The 20,760-nt window shown below is 38.4% G+C and overlaps 1 protein-coding gene across 4 annotated transcripts in view; it reads left to right on the top strand.

The window, feature by feature from the left end:
• Positions 1–20,760, top strand: part of NFKB1 (nuclear factor kappa B subunit 1) — a 58,455-nt gene that overhangs the window by 20,036 nt on the left and 17,659 nt on the right. For 3 of the 4 annotated variants that reach the window (XM_052683304.1, XM_052683305.1, XM_052683307.1), the window contains exons 4-11: positions 2,301–2,341; positions 4,702–4,800; positions 12,150–12,298; positions 13,460–13,623; positions 14,384–14,542; positions 16,433–16,537; positions 18,265–18,356; positions 18,910–19,048. In XM_052683304.1, the coding sequence (XP_052539264.1) occupies positions 2,301–2,341; positions 4,702–4,800; positions 12,150–12,298; positions 13,460–13,623; positions 14,384–14,542; positions 16,433–16,537; positions 18,265–18,356; positions 18,910–19,048 (948 nt within the window). The remainder of the gene's footprint in view (positions 1–2,300; positions 2,342–4,701; positions 4,801–12,149; positions 12,299–13,459; positions 13,624–14,383; positions 14,543–16,432; positions 16,538–18,264; positions 18,357–18,909; positions 19,049–20,760) is intronic. The other variant, XM_052683306.1, reaches the window with a different exon arrangement.

The raw sequence follows: 20,760 nt of genomic DNA, 5'->3' as shown, positions 1-20,760 counted from the left end.
TGTAACGTAGATCCTCTCGTAGGCATATGAACTCCCTCATGCTGACCTGTTGAACCTGGACCTGCTGCTTCGTAGTGGACTTCTGTAACCACTCAGCTTTTGTATAAAGGAGTACTTTGTTTTTCTGGCTTAATGGTTGAGAGAGAGCAGTGGGATTTTGTGCTAATTCTAGTCCCAAGTATATGCCTTGAAAGTGAATTCCTAAGGAGAAAACAGTCAAAGAGCTGCTTGGTGGGTCATGACCTGGATAAAGGCTTGGTTGAGAATTGAGTTACACCGTTGTATTTAAATGTGAATTATTTCTGCCAGTGCTCAGAGGGTGCAAGGCCTCTGGATTGCTAAAGTGTAACGTGAAGTATAACATTTCAGATGCCTAAAGAATGGGAGGGTTTGCTGGCCTGTTCGCAGATAAAAGTGCCAGTTAAATGTGAGTGCAGTATCGTACTTAAACCTAACTTTAAACCTAACTTTATTCATCTTGACTCCATGTTACACACACACACACACACACACACACACACACACACAAAAAGCAGAGAATCACACTAAAATTAAATATTAATCTACATATTTTAAAATTTCTAAAGTCTAAAATATTTTTTCATGCTTTCCAGTGTAAAATGATGTATATTTTTTTCTTGAAGTAGTTACTTACATGACTTCAAGGATTTTGGTTGTAGTGCTGTTTACTTTTTCACAGGAAGAGTGTTGGACTTGGGAAATAAATGATCTTTATATGTGTAATTGTTATGACTGGCATTTACAATGTAACTTTGAGATGAAATAAATTCATTTGCTGGCTTTGACAGCAAAATAAAAATTATATCTATTAGCTTACTTACCCAAATTTTTCATTTTGAGAGAAAGCTGTTCAGTTAAGAAAATGTCCAAAGACATGAAGGTCTGTTTTATTAAAGATAAGTTGTAGTGAGGAACAGGGAAGGACACATGAAGTTGTGCTGCAAACTATAAATAAGCATATTCTCTGCCACTTCTAGTTGTCAGTGAACGTGAGGGTATCGGTAGATGGAAGCTGATACAAGTATGTAGTTCTGTGCCTGAGCCAAGTACTATCTGATTGAGGTGGCTGGATTGCATGGTACTTGGTACAAATACGTGCAGATGTTCAGAGGCTGATCATGCCTTCTTTTGGATGTTGACAAGGCGTGATATGCTCGTGTATGCTTGTAGGCCTGCCATGTGACTTCATGCTGTCCATTCTGAAGGTTTCATGTGTACCAGCGAACTTGCTAGATTCCTCAATATTAATAACTTTAATAGGGTATAAGTAATGAATGATGCATAACTCCAACAGGAGTATAGCTGGCAATAAATTATGCAGGTGTTCACAGCAAGCAAAGCTGTTGTTTGGAGTCTGCTTTGATAACAACTGAATTCTTAGTGTTGAAATCCTCTTCTTTGTTGGTAAAGAAGCAGAAAAGAAATTTTACCTTTGAGGCAATTAATTCTCAACTCTGGTAGATGTTTCTGCTGGTGAATTTTGAATGAGCTTTATGGTTTTAAGTTAGCTAGCATTTAGGGAATGATGCAAGGCTTGAACTAAGTAAAGCTAATAGGTCTTGTCTGAAAACAAACAGAATTTATTAGAATGTAACTCCACGTATTGACAATATGGACAAATTTCATTATAGTTTGTAGTTAAATAGAGTGTGTTCCATATTTTAGAGACACTGAAGAACAATTTATTTTAAAGTATATCTGAAATTATTAAAAGAATGAAAATTGTTTAGGCTCCTCAATCCCATTTTCTAAAGCAGATCTGACTGTTAAGACATGTTGAGACAGCTTAAATTCCTCCTATATTCCCATACCTCAGAGCTTCCCATTGGCTGTCTGAAGACTTTCAAGAGCACCTAGACACTAGGAAGCCCTGAGGCCAGGGCTTGGTGAATACAATCTTTAGAGCCTAAGGGGTTTAAATACAAAATTTAACCTTCACTCAGGAAGGCCAGCCTGCTCATCAGTGGCAAGAAGAGAATCCTTTTCTTACTGCTGAGTGTCTTAACTGGCTGATCTGAGTTGCCCCTTTATGTCCTCTGAGCTGAAATTAAGCTTTTGTAAATTATTAATTCCCTTCTTACTCCACTGGTCTTGGTAAAGATTAGCAGTGGTTGACTTTCTACTAATTATATTATTCATTATAATTTTATTTATGTTCTGAACATGCTTAGTTGCTTTCAGAAATGTCAAGACATTGAAAGACATCAGTTTTATCCCTGTAAGTCATGATTCATAGCAATAGAAATACAATTTGCATTAACACTTTTCTTTTATGTTAGCAGATGGACCGTACCTTCAAATCATTGAACAGCCAAAACAGGTAAGAGCACTACATTTGGAAAGTCTTTGCAGTACCTATGTCACTGTGTTCAGCTACAAATGAAACTGTAACTTACGATGAGAAAAAAAGTGTTGAGGAGGTTAAACTTAATAACAAATATTGCACTTAACTATAAGCATTTTTTCCTCTTGCTTTTGTAGTTAAATCGTTTCCTGTTTTGTTCTGTCTTCATTTCTGTGTCTCTCTGGAAGAGTCTAAGAAAAAAAAAAAAACCAAAAAAAAACAACTGAGGGTTTAAAAACTACCTTGCTAGATGTAGGCTTTTAATCTTAGAAATTACTCTTTAGTGCCCCAGTATTTGGAAATATAAATTAATAGGCATGGAAGATTTTTAGAATTTGTTTCATGTTTCTTGGAAGATGCGAAAGGAAAAGAAAAAAAAAAAAAAAAGCAACAATTCTGTTCCCGGAAGAATTTGACCTGTTTTTTGCCATCGTGAAGAAATGATGTTGTCCTTTGAGATTCCTGTTTTCACTGTTAGCTGTTCTGAATAACTCAAGAAAAAATGAGAAGTAATTCTTGAAAGTACCTTTTTGTGACTCAGATGCTCACTTAAGCTGCCCTGGTGGTGTCAAATTCATCCCTATGCACTGGTTAGTTTTCCTGCAGCAGAAGTAAAAAGTTGCATAAAATCCTAGATTGAGCAGCTGTTAGGTGGACAAGAGAGTCCAGAAGCTCCCTCAGCCTGTCTTCATAGGGGAGGTGCTCCAGTCCCTGATTGTCTTCGTGGCCCTCCTCTGGACCATCTCCAACAGCTCCCTGTCTTTAATGTACTGGGGGCTCCAGACTGGGATGCAGCACTCCAGATGGGGCCTCACAAGAGCACAGTAGAGGGGTACAATCACCTCTCTGTCCCTGCTGGCCACTCCGTTTCTCTTTGTTTTAGTTCATCCTAAATCAGGTCATGTCTCTGCATGGCAGAGCCTGTAGTGTGCAGTGTCTAAAAGGAAGCCACTATTTCCATCCATGACATTCCTGTAAGCAGCTCTGTAGTGCAGTACCCATGTAGCAAGCTGAGCAAAGGTTTATACAGTGTCATAAGAGTGATCCACAGGCAAAGCGCTGTGCTTGTGATCATTTTGGGCATAAAGAGGCAGCAGAGAAATATAGGACTGTCTGTGTGAGAACACAGCTAGCACTGCAAGGGTGATAGACTGGGGAAGGCTACTCAAATGTCTGCTAGACCTTTAGGCTGTGAGGCATGGCAAGTGAAGAGAGCCTCAGTCATTCCACACATAATGACTCTGGAAACTGCTTTGTCTGCTGGATGCCTTGAGCTCAGGCTCATAGTTGAGCACTTCACTTTGTTGCTCAACACTCTGTGTGAAAGCAGATATGTTATTTAGAATTGATTACATTGTGTGGTTAGAATCTGAACAAAAGACAGATCTTTCAATTTGCTTGAAAGGCATATTCATAAACTGAAAAGGTTTCAGTGAGAATAGATGCTAATAATTACAGAGTAATTTTTTGAGCGAGTTCAGTGTCAGCTAATAGAGGCATCAAACTTAGAGATGCCTTCTATTAGACAAAAGCTAAAGATCTTTCATGAAGAATGCAACACTTAATGGATGGCCTTGAATACATCAGGAGGACTGTGCGTAACGGGCTGTGTCAGAATTTGCAGGACTGGCAAGTAGGTCTGAAAGTATTCAGGGGTGGAAGGGGGCATGTAAAATAGCGTAGCTAAGTAGAGTTAAGAGTTACCAAGTACATTTGCTTAAAATTCACATCTTCTGTATCATATAGAGGTCTGAGTAAAGCAAAGGGAATATGATTTTCCTGTAAATAAAAATGGAATACATAGACTGCCATGCTCTAGAGTGATTGCTAATGGGTCATTCAGAGTGCCCTGAAACTTTTTGCAAGGCTCCTGGGCTTCGCTCTGCTCCAAGCTACAACTTCCATGTATTCTTCCCACGAGGAAAAAGGATTTCAGTTTCATCCATATTCTTTTCTCTGTGATGCTTTTTTTCCCTGGTTGTTTGCAATCTCTACCTAACATCTATTGTGACAGAAATAGCATCTATTCTTGTATTCTCTGTCATTTATTTATCATCTTGTTTTGAGAGTATAAATATATCTCTGCTTCAGAATGTCTTCACTGACTGAAAGGAGAATTTCTGGCTGTTTATAATGTGTAACAGTGGGAATAGAAGAGTTTACCTGGGGCTAGCTCAGTGGTGCTTTGTCAGCCGTCATTCAGACAGCATTTCAGTGATGAACAGTTGTAGCTTTACCAATTGTGGGCTGTTTGGGCAAGTTGTGTGTGTGTGCATGCATGTGCTTTTTTCAGTTTTGTTTTCAAAGAGCTTTCAAGTTTCTTTTTATTTCCACAGAGGGGCTTTCGATTCCGATACGTATGCGAAGGGCCTTCACACGGTGGACTTCCTGGTGCTTCCAGTGAAAAGAACAAAAAGTCATACCCCCAAGTCAAGGTAAGGACATAAAGCATTAATATTTCGCAGACTGAATGTAAGCATATGTAAGGACCCTACTGCAAATCAACATACTTTATTATGAAATTACTCACTTTATATGAAATTGACTGCACTTCATGTCCCACTTTAAGAGTGTAATTGGTTTAAAAAGAAAGTAGTTTTCAGATTCATAGAGTTATTTTGGCACCCTGTTTATGTATCAGCTGTTGAGCAGTAATCTTTCCTGCACCTACCCCTCACTGCACTGCTCCTGCTCTTACCAATGGAGTTCTTCCCTAAGGTGTGGTTTTAGTATAATGCATGGTCTGAGCTGGTTGGTTACTCTACTGCTTGCATAATGTATAGCTTGAGTCTGCTTAGTTATCCCAGTCCAGTCTGAAATGCTATTTACCTGCTTTCCCTCCCTTGTCTGTTCATGTTACTCCTTACTCAATGCCTCTAGGATATTAAGTCCTTAGGTTCTTAAGGATTTAATCCAGATAACTTTAAAATCAACCAAAATGTGTCATTTAAACAGGAGTAGCACTATATTCAGGAGTTCCAAACCCTTTTTTTCTTTCCAGGAAAAAGATTGAGCATGTTAATTAAAGAAACATTCAGAACTAGCACACTGTGAAGACTATAACAGTGATGGTTAACTGTTCTAGGATTAGGGATGGACTTTTATTGCCTAAGGTTCTTGCAGAAAATCCTTTCTGTGTAGAAGAGAGGAAAACATAAACTGTGTGTTTTCTGCTTTTTTTTCTTTTTGTTCGAAGTTAATGAAAGTCTCAGTCTTGTTGTTACATTACATCTTTGTTGAGCTTTTACACTAGAGATTGTATCACGAGGAGCAGGATTAATATCTTTTAATTCTGGTGTTGTCTTCTTTGGAAGAAGACAAGGGAATGGAAAGGGTGGCAAGCAGTCAGTCTCTGTACCAGGCCTTGCTGTGTGCTGCTTGTCAACTTTCTCTTGTACGTGTGTGCAGTTCTTCTGCAGTTCTTGAGAAAGGCTAAAGTTTGGAACAACTGCATCTCCAGAATGAATCAGTACATGCATGACTCAATGGAAAATAATCAGCATTGGTTAAGATAGCCTAGGGTGTTTTAGTCTGGCAAATTGAGAGAAGGATGAGAAATTCAGCCTTGCAAAACTGTTAGGAAAAACTACTAGCCCAGGCAAAGGTTCTACTTGCATTTTCCTTTCCTATTGTGATGGTGATGATGAACCAGAGAATAAAATTTACTGGTATGGTTCATATGAAAATTATGTACCTCAGTGATGCCATGTCTTTGGATTACAATTCCATCTATATTGATAATTAATAAAAATATCAAATGTTATTGATAATAATTGTCATGCTGTTGTGTTTCCTAAAGGTGTCATGGGACTTACAATAGTATGACAAGTATACACACAATGAGAAGTTCTGTAGGGAATGGAATTTTTCCATGGAAAAACTAGAAAGCAAAACGTTCTTTGGCTTTCCATCAAACCTCCTGTTTTCATTGATCATCAGATTTTAATTTCATCTAAAGCTCTCCCAGCACACGTGTCCCGTCCCCTCCCTCCCTCCCTCTTGTCCTACTGTGTGCATCTGGGTTTTTTCTACTACAAATCCCCACATGGCAACACCTGCTGGGAGAGGCTGGCAAAGGAACACAACAAGTAAATTCCTCAAGGCCGTTACTTGTTACTGCTTGTTCTTGATTCAAGTGGTGCCAGCGAATATAGAAGCATTTCACACCTTTTCCTGTAAGTCTCTCTGGTGTTTTGTCAAAGGGTGCTCACCTTGTTGTAAATGAGGTGAGCACGCTTGAAGGTTACTCTATTTTATTTAATTTTCTATAGTTACACCACGACTTTCACCATAGAACTTTCATTTGCTGATCATAGTGATGTGAAAGGACAGTAGCGTGTTTTGACTTCAATGTAAAAAAAAAAAAACAAAACAAAACCAAAACAAACTCATCTTTGTAACAGATCTTTAAACCTTGGCTATGAGGTGATCTGTACAGCTCACACCAGGATCTTCTGCTTAGCCAACTCTGCACAAAAAGCTGATGTAACTTATCAATAGGCACCACCGAGTGTTCTGAGAACAGACATTTTCAGTGGAAAAAAAAAAAAGCATGGTAGTCTAACTGCACCCTTTTCATAGGATTATGCATTGTAGAACTGAAGAAAACACAGTGATCTGATATGACCTCTTGAATAATGTCAACTACTGAATCTCAATCGTTTTTTTCCCTGCACCTACTCCCTTACTTCTAGCTGAGCTGGAACGTATGAAGATGTGCCTTTCATTTAAAGGCTGGAGAGCTGAAGACTGCCATGTCTCTAAGCAAGATGTTTTGGTAGTTAATTACATATTTAACCACACCCTGTAGAGCTTATTAGGAGATGGTGCATGTCAGGAGTTAGTGTAGCAGTTCTGCTTTGCATTTGAGACAAAACTGCACTGCCTGGTAACTTGGAATTGATTTTAAGACTCTAGTTTTAACAGCATATATGGCCTTGTTAGCCAAGGATAGAATTCATTCAGCTTAATGGAATTGTATTCCTTTATTTACAGCTCTTTGCTATCAGTAATCGTACTAGTATGTACAAAAACTGTTCCGTACTTACAAGATTACATGAGTTCTATATATCCTTACAGAGAAGCTGTAGATATCGAACAAAGTATAACGAGGAACTTCTTTGCTGTCCAGAGAGGTTGTGGAATCCCAGTCTCTCCCAGGACCTCTCTGAATGCCTACCTGTGTGATCTGCTGTAGAGAACCTGCTTTAGCAGGCGGGTTGGACTTGAAAATCCCTAGAGGTCCCTTCCAACCCCTACAGTTTTGTGATTCTGTGAAGCTAGATTTAATAATAAGTTATGTAAAATTATTCATTTAAATTTCATTTTTGTCTGCTTAGTGGAAACAGTGCAACAGTGGAAAATTGTAATGTTTAGAACAGTTGAAATTACGGCTTTTGAGCTGTTGACTCTTTATCAGTTTTATCAGCTTGTTCAAGCAAAGAATGATTGGGAGTTCTCTATAGTTGTTCTATATCCAAATAATAGCAGATATGCTTTCCTAAAATCTTCTGAAGAGTTTTATGAAAAAAAAAAAACACCACCACCACCAAAAGAACAAAACTGGGTTGTCTGATATCACCAGCTTACTGAACTATCTTCCATTCTTATTCATAAGTTGCTTGTTCTGATATATTTGGAAAACTGCCAGAAAACTTCCATAGAATATTTCCACTTGCCTTTTTTACATGTTTGTATGTCCTGATCTTTTAGACTGATATTGGTGTATTCAGGCTTGACACTGATACAGTTTTGGGTGTGAAAAGAATTTACTGAAAACTGTGGTGTGACGGAAATGTCCTGAGTTTTCATTTCCCTTGGGGAAATTCTACATGGGTGGCTGCACACAATTTCAAGTTGTCTATTCTGTGAGCTGGATGTAAATGAGTTTCAGCCTAGAGGCTGAGTAACCGCACTGCTCAGAGATGTGCCCGAGCTAATGAGCACCGTCTCTGTACCCAGGAGTTTGGATGTAATGCAGTTCAGCTTGAGGATCAAAGCCGAGTCCCATTTAGGCAGCCCTGAACTCGGGTACCCAAGTAGGAGCACTGCCCATCCAGGCATGTCCTTAGGCTATCCTAAATTATACTTCAATTTGGAGATAAGCGTTCTCATTGAAATCAGGGGGATTTCAGCACCTAATTCAAGTTCAGGAGGAACATTTGCAGAACATGAGGCGAGTTGTTTGGTTGATGAACTTTCTTGTTGAAGAAAGCTTTTTCCACCCCATAGGAATTAAATTGTGGAGTGTCAGTTTGCTGATTACAGGTTAAAGATTAATTCATTCAAGAGCGGAATTAAGAAATAATCACTAATGGAGAATAAACAGATGTTTTTCTTATAAATCTGTAATACTTATTGAAAGCCTGCACTGAAGCAAGTCAGCCGTAGGTAAATTCATTGAGATCTGTGCTTTTTGCTGCCATAGTTGGTTAGGCTGAGTCTGGAGTGCTGAGTCCATTTACTCAGGCTCCTAAAGCAGCGCATCGAAGTCTGTGACCTCACATTCGGGGAGGATCAAAAGCTTTGAAACTCCCACTGATTTAAGTTACTGTACATTGCTTACTGTCAGGCTTTTAAATAAGTACTTTAGTGCCTAAAAAATTCCTACCACGTTTGAAATGTATGTTAAGCTGGCAACTCATATTTGGCATTTATAAAGAATGAGTGATGCCTCATCTGTGGAACTTTTCTTGTGTGTGTGTGTGTATTTATGACAGCACTGCTGGTCATACTCAAAAGGTCAGGCAAGATTGGGGATGTAGCTTCTATAACAAAACGATTAGAAAGAGAAATACTTATTTTTATCATTGCTGGCTTTGTATGTTTGACATGGTCTTTTCCATCATTTGCTTTCTTTAGTTAACTAGTCGGTTTCACTTCTTGCTTGTATGAGTAACTGGAAAAAACATCTTTCAAGTAGAAAGATGTTTTTATGAAGTTTTTGTAAAGTTGTAGGATGTATTTAAAAAAATGTAGGGGGTTGGATCTCAAAAAGATGTGGAATAGCTGAAAAAAAAAATTCAACTTTCATTTTGAAATTGAGTAAATTTCAAGTTCAGAGAGTCCTTTTAATCTCTCAGGCAAATCTCTCTCAAACAGGAACAGCCGATAACTGGGAGCCTGCAGCATTTTAACTTTTATCAGATTAGATCAATTGAATGCTGCTTCAGTGCGGGATGTAATCAAGTATTACAGCTATGCTTCTTCCCATGAACTCCTTATTTTCTTTTTTCTCCCTTGTCTTCAATTTGATGTTCAGTTACTGTTGTTTTTGAGTTCGCAGATCTGCTTTGGAGCAGTAGAGCACCCAACTGCTGTCTCCATCTCATATTGCAAATAGTTTTTTTCTGCCAGTGCCATAATCTTTGTATTCCTGTACGGATATCCAGTATTGTAATATGCTGTCTACCTTCTAGCACCTTTGATTGCATTTTCTATGTGAAGTAAAAGGTGGCAGTTATTTGTATATATTAATACCAGAATACATTTTGGGTTATTCAGCAATTGTGATGGTGTCGATGATTCAAGGATACCCCAAAATGATTTCAGGCTTGTTTTAGATTACATAAGGATGGTTAACCACTGGGGCTGTTTTTCTGGGTGCAGATGAGCTGGATGTCACAAAATCTCTTAGGAAGGTCCATCTGTAAAGCAAACATGTAGGAAGCATCCTATAGCCTTTGCAGCATAGAATGTCAGCCTAGAAAAAAGTCTTTTCTTGCCAGATGATCTATATAAGGTATTACATTTTTAGAACAATTTTTTTTTTTCTTTTTTTTTCCCCCCCCCCCCTAAGAAGAGACTACAAAGATGGTGCTGAGCTGAGTAACATGGGAAGATTGCAATCTGGTTACCACTGCAGCTATATGTTCTGCTTTCAGAGGCTGGAAAGTCCTTGCCGTGCACCAGTCCTACCTAAAGTTTCACTGTGGTTTCTACAGCTGATGAAGGGTTGTCTTGAACTTTACTGAAGTGACACAAGACCATGCATGTTACTCATAATGAATATAACACTGTAGATGTGCTCGGAACTTTCTAGCAGGGAAAGCCTTTCTTAGGGATGAAAAGAAAATATTTTTGAAAACCTAGTTGTAGTAATGAAGGTGACATTTAGCACAAAATATAATGTTTATATTTTCAGTTCATTTTATGAATGTTACACAGACTCCTGCATTTTCTCACTGCTGAGAATGATGGAAATGACAAAGCAGTGATGATTATTCTGCACGTTTGTATTGTTTCAGTCCAGGAGTGATGACAGTTTGGGAACAGACAGAAGCACGAGTTCCCCCATGTTTCATATTTTAGAAAGCACCACTTGTAAAATACTCATGACTACGGTTTTATACGGTTATCTCACCAGCAACGAGTAGTGAGAAGACCTTTTCACACCTGTTTCTCCTGGAACTGCTTTTTCATACTTTGGGGTTTTTTATTGTTAGCAGCAAATTGGAAGGCGTCGAAGACGCACGTTATGCAGAGTGTTTCAGCTGTGATGGAATGGATTCAAAGAGGGGTTAAATGGAGTGAAGGAGGCTAGCAGGACTTATAATGTGGTGAAGTCGTGGCAATCCCCGGTTATCAGCGTTTTATCAACAATATAACCTTAAGTGTTCAGTTCATCACTGATTCATCACTTTAATGTTCATCGTGATCCTTTAATACCTTGGTTGATTAGATCTATAAGCTGCTGTAATACAAAGAACTTTTCCTCAGGCAAATCAGAAGAAACCTTAGAGGAGGAGGGAAAAAACCAACATTGATAAAAGGGTTAATTAAGTGAATTGGAAGGGAAGGTAATGTTTGCTTTTTTTTAAATCAAGATAATTTTATATTTGTTATAATTTGAAAATGATGCATAACAGATAACTGAGTTGAAGTATATTATCCATGAGGAGAACAAATAATGTTTTAAATAATATGTAAAACAAATAACTGGTATTAATAAATGGTACTTTGTTGGTAATTTTAGATATATATATATATATATATATCTATGTATTTTTTTAACATTACTTGACATCACGATTTTAAAAGCTGCTGAGAATGTATGGTGACCAGGAGTTCTGATGGAGGGGGGAAGGAAGCTTTCTAGTGCTCCAGAGTGCCTATGAAGGCATCCAGATAATCCTAAATGCAGTCCTATAAAACCTTAGATGGTGTTTTAGTGTACATCCTCACCTACACTTACAGAAGTATTTACTGGGCTGGTTTATGTGTTGATGTCACTTGTGATCTAACAAAATACCTTTGAATACAGAATTGTTCCACTTCAAAATCTCTACCTGAGTGATCATTGTAATGAGAGCAAAGTGCTTTAAAGTGATCATAGTATTTACAATTATTTGAAAACATTTTTGAGTTTGGCAAAAAAAAAACCCAGATATTTAGTTGAATAGATGCATTTTTAATGCGATTCTTAACATGTAACAATGTCTAATGTGAATTTAATGTACTAAGTTAAGTTTATGTAGAGCAATGTGGTATAACTAGCCAGAATATAAAGCTAATAATAGTGATATGGGAAACAGGAGATTGCTTTTCCTTATGTTTGTTTTACTTCTTTCCTTTTTCTGTCACTACTTCTGCCATTTGTGTATCAATTTTAATTACAAATGAATCACTGGCTTTTTTTTTTTGTGATGACCTCATACAGTTAGTTTTTCTCGTGAGTAAAAACACATTTCTCCTAAGCAAGCTTGATTGTACTTAGCTGACAGAAAATATTCCACTGGAATTACTGTTCCATTTTTAAAAACATCAGTTTTACATTTATTTACAGATTTGCAACTATGTTGGACCTGCAAAAGTAATTGTCCAGTTAGTTACTAATGGGAAATACGTGCACTTACACGCTCACAGCTTGGTGGGTAAATTTTGTGAAGATGGAGTGTGCACAGTCAATGCAGGACCGAAAGACATGGTTGTTGGGTAAGTCTGTCAAATGTATTTGTTAAGTTCAGCCAAGAGGGAGAGAATCGATTTTTGTCACAGTTCTGATCAGTGTTTCACCTTTGCTGAAACCTGCCGTAGAAATACAGTGAAGAGAAAAGCTTTAAGAAAGTGAGGTTAGTAAATTTGAAATTAAGGCAAGACAGGTATAAACATGAAAATACTAAATGAGTCAAACTTCTTAAGTTTAAAGCAATAAGATTATAGTGAAGTTGTAGTTGGTCTGTTCTTGTTTAATTTAAAGGAGTAATTGTTTATATCAGTAAATGCAACTCAGGCTCCTGTCTACGTTTTCAGTCTTAGATCAGGTTTCATGCTGGCTGTGAGTTTTACTTCTGTGATCTCAAGAATGTCTTTGTTGGTAAAGAAGTAGTTTAAAAAGCTGAGAAGGTTGGGAAAGAGAGATTCTTTTAAACTGTAACTTTTGATGTCCAAGCCCAGTGTGCTGACTTTACCAAGCACAGCAATTTAAATAACTTTATTTGAAATGCTCCTTTTCATCTTGAAAAGTTTGGCTCATTTCCTAACCTGTCTTGTTTTTCATCAAATGTTTAGAAATAGCTTTCCTATCCTCAATTGACCCAAAATTGAGTTATTGTCTTGATTTCGTACTTCCAGATCTAATTGATTTTTGAATGTGCCAGGGGACTTTTACTAAAGCACATCTTGTATTACAGATATTGTCATTCTAACAGATACCCGAAGTGTCTTGCTGAATGTCCAGAACCTGGCTTCAACCATTTTCTTTGAAAAATGTACTCTGCTTTTAGCTTTTTAGCTTGCTCTCCAAATCAATTTGATCTGACCAAACCTTTTCTGATAGATTACTTTCACGGGAGGTGTAGAATTACATATTAATGACAGCTCAAACAAAGCGTGACAATTAAATTTTGAAATGTTTTATAAATTGCTTCCACACCATAAGCCTGAAAACTTAAAGGTTACTTCCTGCGCCATGGGAAAATCCTGTGCACCCATCTGATCGCTGCCGTACGATGGTGTGCATTTGACATGCTTTTTAAGCTTGGCTGAAATTGTCATGCTGGAGTTCATTGGAAATGCTTCCTCCAGATAAGAGAACGACTGCCTGCTGCAGGTTTGCCTAAAGCATGACAAAATCAATTAATCAACATTCGGCAGGTTTGCAAACCTTGGAATACTTCACGTCACGAAGAAGAAAGTGTTTGAAACTCTGGAAACGCGCATGATCGATGCTTGCAAAAAAGGATACAACCCAGGACTCTTGGTGCATCCTGAACTTAGCTATCTGCAGGCAGAAGGATGTGGAGACAGACAGCTAACTGGTATGTGGAAACAATGATCTGATTTTAATAGGTTTTTAGAAAGAAAAAAAGAAAGAAAAAAGAAAATGGCTTAGCATCTGAAAATGCAAATTTTTACCCAGAAAAAGACCCTGAGTAGGAAAACAGCTTATGGCTATGCAGTAAGAGGTTGTATATTACTGCTGTGTTTTAGGGAATCAGAAAGTCTTTTGCTGTGAATGAGAATGGATCAACTTCTTCCGTAGCTACCTGTACTCACCTCTGCACTTGTGTTTCACTGTTCTTATCCCATTTAATTGAGTGATAAATAGTCATTTTGTGTTACTGCTGTGAGACATGGTATCTTTAACTGTGGGGACCTTGTCAGAGAATACCTTTCTTCATTCACCTGCACTCCACCCACATCCCTGTTAAAGTTTGGGTCTGTATTGCTTTCAGGAGCTGTATCGAGGGGCTGGCCTTTTCTTTATCACTGGTGCTAGACATTCAAATTTCATTAGAGGCAGAGTCCATCCTTTTCACAACCTTTATGAACAGAGAGCAGAAAAGAGTCTTTGTGTCTCTTAATTATATACCTTATCTTAAATAACATGTGGCTCACAAACTTCAAATTGAATGCAGTATATTGTAAATAGCTTCTCCTCTATGAACAGAAAGATGGAAACTGATGGGTACTAAGTGAAAAATAAGTTACTCTTGGTGCCTATCGATAGTAATGCTTGAAAAATGCTCAGTCTCCCCACCTTGTGCTAATTTGACTGTGCTAATTTATTGGTTCCAGAACGAGAAAGAGAAATTATTCGCCAGGCAGCAGTTCAGCAGACAAAAGAAATGGATCTCAGTGTGGTGCGTCTTATGTTTACAGCCTTTCTTCCTGACAGTAATGGTGGTTTCACACGGAGGCTTGATCCTGTTATATCGGATGCAATATATGACAGCAGTGAGTATATTTGGCATTAATTACTGTCTCAGTGTGAGGCACATCTCTGTACATACAAGAATGCTGGTATTGCTGTACTTAGATAGCCCAGAGATAATTGGCCCCCTGTCTGTCCACGTACATGTGCTGTCATTCTGTTCTTAATAGATGCTGATGTAAACCCTAAAGCGAGATCTTATTTGGCTGTTAGCATGTTTAATCCTGCCACCTGTGTTAAGAGAGTACTGTAAATTCTTTTTACAACGTGTTTGAATTTTGCAGACTTGCCTTCAGTTGCTTTCTATGGCAAATCCTTGTCACACAAGATGTGAGGAAAAATGTGTTTCAGTCTTTATTGAGACTTACACACTTTTCATTCTGCTGGGCATCTGCTTGTCCTTGTTTTGTGACACTAGCATAACCAGAAGTTTTCATCCATTTACTCTGGACCTGTTAGTATTTTTATACTTGTATCATGTCTCTCTATTTGTAGTTTTTCTCAGTGAATGTTTTCACTCTGTGCTTGTGCTTTTGGATAATACTTAGTGGTTTTACCTGAACCCTTTCTGCTGCTTGAGATTTCCTCGTAGCTGTGGGTCGCCATGTTCCTGGTAATTATTCTGTAATGAGTCAGAAAAAGTACCTTTTTTTTCTTGGTGCAACAGTCATGTGTACGTCATCACTTTCTAAGGACTAAGTTTAAATGAGAAGGTGTTAAATGCAGCGCTTCTAAAGCTGCTGTAGTCTGTTGCTTGCTGTCAGTGGGAGAACGTAGTGCCCATATGTCTGTTATTCTTGTAGCATACGTGTCCCTTGTTTTCTGAATGAGAAAATGGTCTTTTCATCTGCAAGCTGAAGTGATTTAACTAATAGTGTATTTAAGGAATATTGATCTTTGGTAATAACCATGGCAGATTCCATTTGTTATCTTAGTCTAAAGTGCGTGATGATAAAGAGTATTGCTAAAGCAAAGAGGAAGAGAAAGGCAAAGAAACAACAGAGACAGAATAGCAAAAGATGGAGGGTGACGTTACATGATCTGATGGTGACAGGACAGGGTGGAATGGTTTTGAACTAAAAGAGAGATCTATATTGGTTGCTAGGAAGAAATTGTTTACTCAGAGTGTGGTGAGGCACTATTACAAGTTGGCCAGAGAACTTGCGGATGCCTTGTCTCTGGAGGTTTTCAAGGCCAGGTTGGCTGGGGCACTGGGTAGCCTGATGTAGTGGGTGAATTCATGTTTGATTACAAAATATTTTTCTAGGGGCTGTTGTTTTTTCATTATGTCCTTTGTTGAACCATTCATGTCCCTTCCGCAGAGCAGACACGGCTTGTTGTAGCACAATCGTCTATGACAGTTGCTTTTAATTATCAGGTGATAGTTGTATCAAGGACCAGTAGGTAATCCATTGACGCCTCTGCTAAATCTTTAGAGGTGAGCTTTTTGATCAGTGTGATGTGTTGGTCTAGAACTGAAGTTGCTTTCCACTAAGCCAGAGAGCAGAGCAAGCTTTGCATGTTACATTAAACTAATGACATAAAGGTAACTGCTTTCAACACTGCCCTGTCACCAAGAAAATAGGAAGGAAAATATGTTCACTTACAATGCACTCCTCTTATGAAGTTACTGTTAATGCAGGATGCAGTTCACCACTCTATTATTTTAATGAGGTAATTTGCTGGAATGGCCAGAGCCTTATTTTATAGTTCGCAGTTTAGTCAAAGCCTAGAGGATACCTAGAAGATTTTCAGATGAAAAATCATTGATTCATTCTTTTAAAAAACGTAGACAAATTTATGTAGTCTGTACTGGGGACTTGTCTTTTATTGCGTTTCTGTATTTTTATTTTTTTTGTAATCTAAAATTGTTATGAAAATAATTGTTTTTTAAAATCTTTTCCTTTCGATAGAAGCACCCAATGCTTCCAACTTAAAAATTGTAAGAATGGACAGAACAGCAGGGTGTGTAACAGGAGGGGAAGAGATTTACCTTCTCTGTGACAAGGTTCAGAAAGGTAAGTGTCCTGAGTAATGTAAGATACCCCAGGATGTTCATCTGGCCGCTGTCTTGCTATTTTCCTGTTCTGATAGCGCAGCAGGATTTATAAGTGCTCTACTTTTCTGGAAATCAGGCCAGCAGGAAATAGTCTTGCAAACTAAATTGAACTTGTGTTGCCTCCTCAGAGACCAACTTTGTTCTTCTCTGATTTCTGCCCTTGCCTGTGTTCTGTTTTTCATGGGTAATGGGTTCTGAGTGATCTTTGATTCCATTAACACCTGCTCTGAATTATTCTAAAGTTTCTGATGATTATTAAGTTTCTGACTGTAAAGGGTAAGTATGAGTCTTCTGTATTAACCACCAATGGGAACTGAGTGTGTTCTGTGCTGTTGCTAGTAGCTTAATTCTGATGTATATATAGTAGAGATCACTTGGTTTCAACTGAATTTTCACAGGCTCTGCTCATGCTATGAGCGTATTAGGATAGGACTGTTGAGTATGGATTTGGTTGCTTTGTTATTTGATGGGAAAATAATGGTTTGCAGTATTTGGGTTTAACTAAAAAGAAAAAAAAAGGAGTGGGGTAAATCCTTAGCATTTTTCAGCTATGCCAGGGATTCCCTGGTGCAGACTGGATGCCGGGAGTGCCTAGTTCTCATTTGTCTGGAATGAGTCTCTGCCCTTGTTGTTAAAAGGTTGTCCTTTTCTACCTCTTTTCTTTGCCACGTTCTTCTACCACTTACACAGGAAAGAGGGAGTGCTTTGGGAGCTTTGAAAAAACATTTTCCTTCAGTAGTGTATTACCCTCTGCTTTCAGGACCTACATGAAACTTAACTCATGCACACAAAATAAATAAATAAAAGCCTGACTCAGTGGAAGCCCCGAGGTGGGGTTTCCCCTCAGCCTGAGTGGGGTTTCCCCTGACCTCATGGCTCTCAGAAACCTTTTCTCTGGAGGAACTTGAGCACACAGGACAGCAGGAGTGGAAGTGGTGGTTCACCATCTTGAGACTAGCAGCTGCTGGATCAGAGCAAGCAGTCATCAGTCACCCTAAAAGAAAACAGACTTTTCTGTAATTTCTTCTCATCAGAAGTGCTGGGGAAGGAATACGCTGCTGTCATATTTCCCAGCCTCTCCAAGATATATATAAATAAACCAAAAGAAGGCAAGGAAGGTTGTTCAGAGGAGCAGAAGCTGTGTTTGTGGTGTGGCTGTGCTGTGTCTGGAGGGTGAGGGATCACTGCCGACGTGCTGCTCACTCAAACTGCTGCCATCTCTGAGCTCTGAAGTGGCTCTTTGCCAGCAGCGAGCGGAACTTGGAACTGTGGCACTTCAGGTTTTGCAACAGTTTTTTGAACTGAAACTTCTGGAGGAGAGAGGGTGGTTTCTACATTCGCATTTCAAGTTCTTCCCTCCCTACTCACTTGTTTCAAATAAAGCTCCTCTGGAATGTTTTCTTGCTCCAGAATAGGAAGAGGTAGTGAACCTCACTCCTTACTGTGCAGTAAACAGCCAACAGTTTCAGTGAAGTTATTAGAATCAGGCTGATCTAAAATTGATGTAGAAAATGGCTTATCTGTGGTGTTTTCTTAACTTGGATAATGATGATTCATGTATTATTTACATACAATTATTACTCAGCTAAAAAATAACCATGTTAATTTTTAGCTGGAATAAACTTAACCAAAGGTTAAATAGATGCATGAACATCCCAAAGTTATTATTTCTTTGACTCTTTGCAGATGATATTCAAATACGTTTCTATGAAGAGGATGAGAATGGTGGTATGTGGGAGGGCTTTGGAGACTTTTCTCCTACAGATGTACATAGACAAGTAAGTAATGGAGCATTTGCCATTTATTAATGGTTTTCTGATCTCAGGAAAATAGGGTTATATTACAACTAGAAAATCAGGTGGAAACCTCCGTATCCCATACTAACCTCTTCAGTTTCTGTTACTTGTTAATTGCCTAATAATTCTGCAATCCTAGCCATTATTTTAAGACCTATGGTAAGAATACAGCATCAGGAAATAAGGAGAGATCGATCCCTTGCTTTAAAGATACATCAGTATAAGTTTGGATAGGACATGTAGAGAACTCTGTAAGCTTCCTATGCAGGCACTGAGAAAGCCTCAGAGCAGATGCTCATTGATGGAGAGAGAAGTAATGCAATAGTAATGTACGTGGCATGGTGATATGTGGCAGTTTTGCCTTTCACGGAAGGTTTTAGGACTCTAACTCAAAAGTACAGCTGAAGTTAAAGTGGAAATTTGTTGTAGCAGCCTTCTGCTCCCTGGTAATGAACCAGCTCCTACAAAAATAACACGGATATAACCAAAAAACATGGTCTGTGACAGATGTGCTTTATCTTTGCTTCCCTCACAGTTTGCTATTGTGTTCAAAACACCCAAGTATCGAGATGTCAATATCACAAAGCCAGCATCTGTATTTGTACAACTACGTCGGAAATCTGATCTAGAAACGAGTGAACCAAAGCCTTTTCTCTACTATCCAGAAATCAAAGGTAATTTATTAAGCCCATTTTATATACCAGAAACTGCAGGGTCCCTAGGAATACTTTTAATAAGATGGGGCAGGTAGGGTAAAGGACTTTCTGTAGTTATTTTTAGAAAACAGGATGTTTTTGCCTTTTTGCTTTGTGCAGAGCTAACATGAAAACTGTTGGCTCTGTAACAGGTTTGGCTTTTTTTTTGGTGGATTGTTAAGCAGTAAATCTGTGTTTTCCTACCGAGTTTCCTATATGCACACATACCTCTCCATGCAGTAGGTGGCACTCTTCCTCTGAGTTTCTGCAGAATGATATCTGAGGACATTTTATGGTCAGCACTTTCAGATAAAACTTAAACTGAAGACTGGTACCTGGTGAAAAAAGTACTTATTTTGCAGTTCTCATCTTTCATCGTCACACCTAGCAATTTCTATGGTGGTCTTGAATTTTCTTTCCCATCGCTCCTACTAGTTAAATAAGGTAAGGCACTTGATGTGACAGTAGGCAAAGTACTGTTTCAACCTCTTATGGTAAAGTGTTAGTTAAATGGTTGAAATAGAACGGTTGGCATCAGGCCCACTTCTTGAGTTGTCAGGTTGTCAGCAGATAGTGAAGTTAGTGCTAGTGAAGTCTAACTAGCAAGTCTGTACCATTTAAAGCCTTCTGTGTTTCAGCTGAGTTTGATGTGAATGTCGTGTTTTTAAATACTAATGTTAAAGACAATGAAGAAACTTGAGGTCCAAGTTGGAACTAGTGTTTTCTTGCACCGAGACAGCAGTCTTTTGCTGAACAGTTAACCTGCCTTCAGTTTATGCTGTGAAACCCTCATCTTGCAAGTATGCAGTGCCTAACATGGACTGGAGTGAAATAAATAATCTGAAATATCAGTGCATCAGTGCTAATGGACTAAGGACAACTGAGGAGACGGGAGGGGGGTTATTGTACAAGTGAATCTGTTTTACACTTCAAAAGAACAGAAAGCATTCTTTTTCAGGAACTTGCAGAGTTACTAGAGCATTTTGTGTCACTAATGATTAAGGAATCTCTTACCCAAGTCTTACAGAAAAAAAAGTGTACAACTGCAGAGCAAAACTGCCAGCTGAGAAGCAAACTTCTTTGAGACTCTTAAAAAGGAGTAAAGTTTATTCAACATTGTGTGCATTTTTGAATGCCCTACATAACCTAATCATAAAATTACCATTTGGGGACTATTTTTCCCTGTTACAAGTGTTCATATGAGCTTAGATGTGTATGTGGATTTTTTTGTTTTTCTGACTAGATTGCTATCTAGCACTTTCTCTCTTTATCAGTGTTTATTTATGAGTATGCCTGGGACGTGCTTACATACTTCTAGATCATGTACACGAGGAAATAATGCATTTTTGCTTTTCAGTATCCTATTCCATGCATTCAGCTATCCAGTTCAATGCACTGACTGATGTGACTGTGCATGTAATTTCTTTTTGTCCTACATCTGCAGAAAACTACTTGATCATTCATTGAAGATCGTCACATTTGTTCTTTTCTCAAGTTTTTTTTATCAGATTGCAACCTTTGTAATGTTTGTATTCTTCTGGCAGATCTTCTTGTCATGACCTTTTCACTTTCCCCAGTTCCTGGGATATTTCTTGTAAGAAGTTTTCTACAGTGAGGGTAATGAGGCGCTGGAACGGGTTGCCCAGAGATGTGGTGGAAGCCCTGCCCTGGAGACATTCAAGACCAGGCTG

Source organism: Tympanuchus pallidicinctus, unplaced genomic scaffold (genome assembly GCF_026119805.1).
Source record: "Tympanuchus pallidicinctus isolate F22 unplaced genomic scaffold, pur_lepc_1.0 scaffold2, whole genome shotgun sequence".
Classification (NCBI taxonomy): Eukaryota; Metazoa; Chordata; class Aves; order Galliformes; family Phasianidae; genus Tympanuchus; species Tympanuchus pallidicinctus.
The sequence above is the reverse complement of the archived record's forward strand: the minus strand, read 5'-3'. Positions and strand labels throughout refer to the sequence as shown.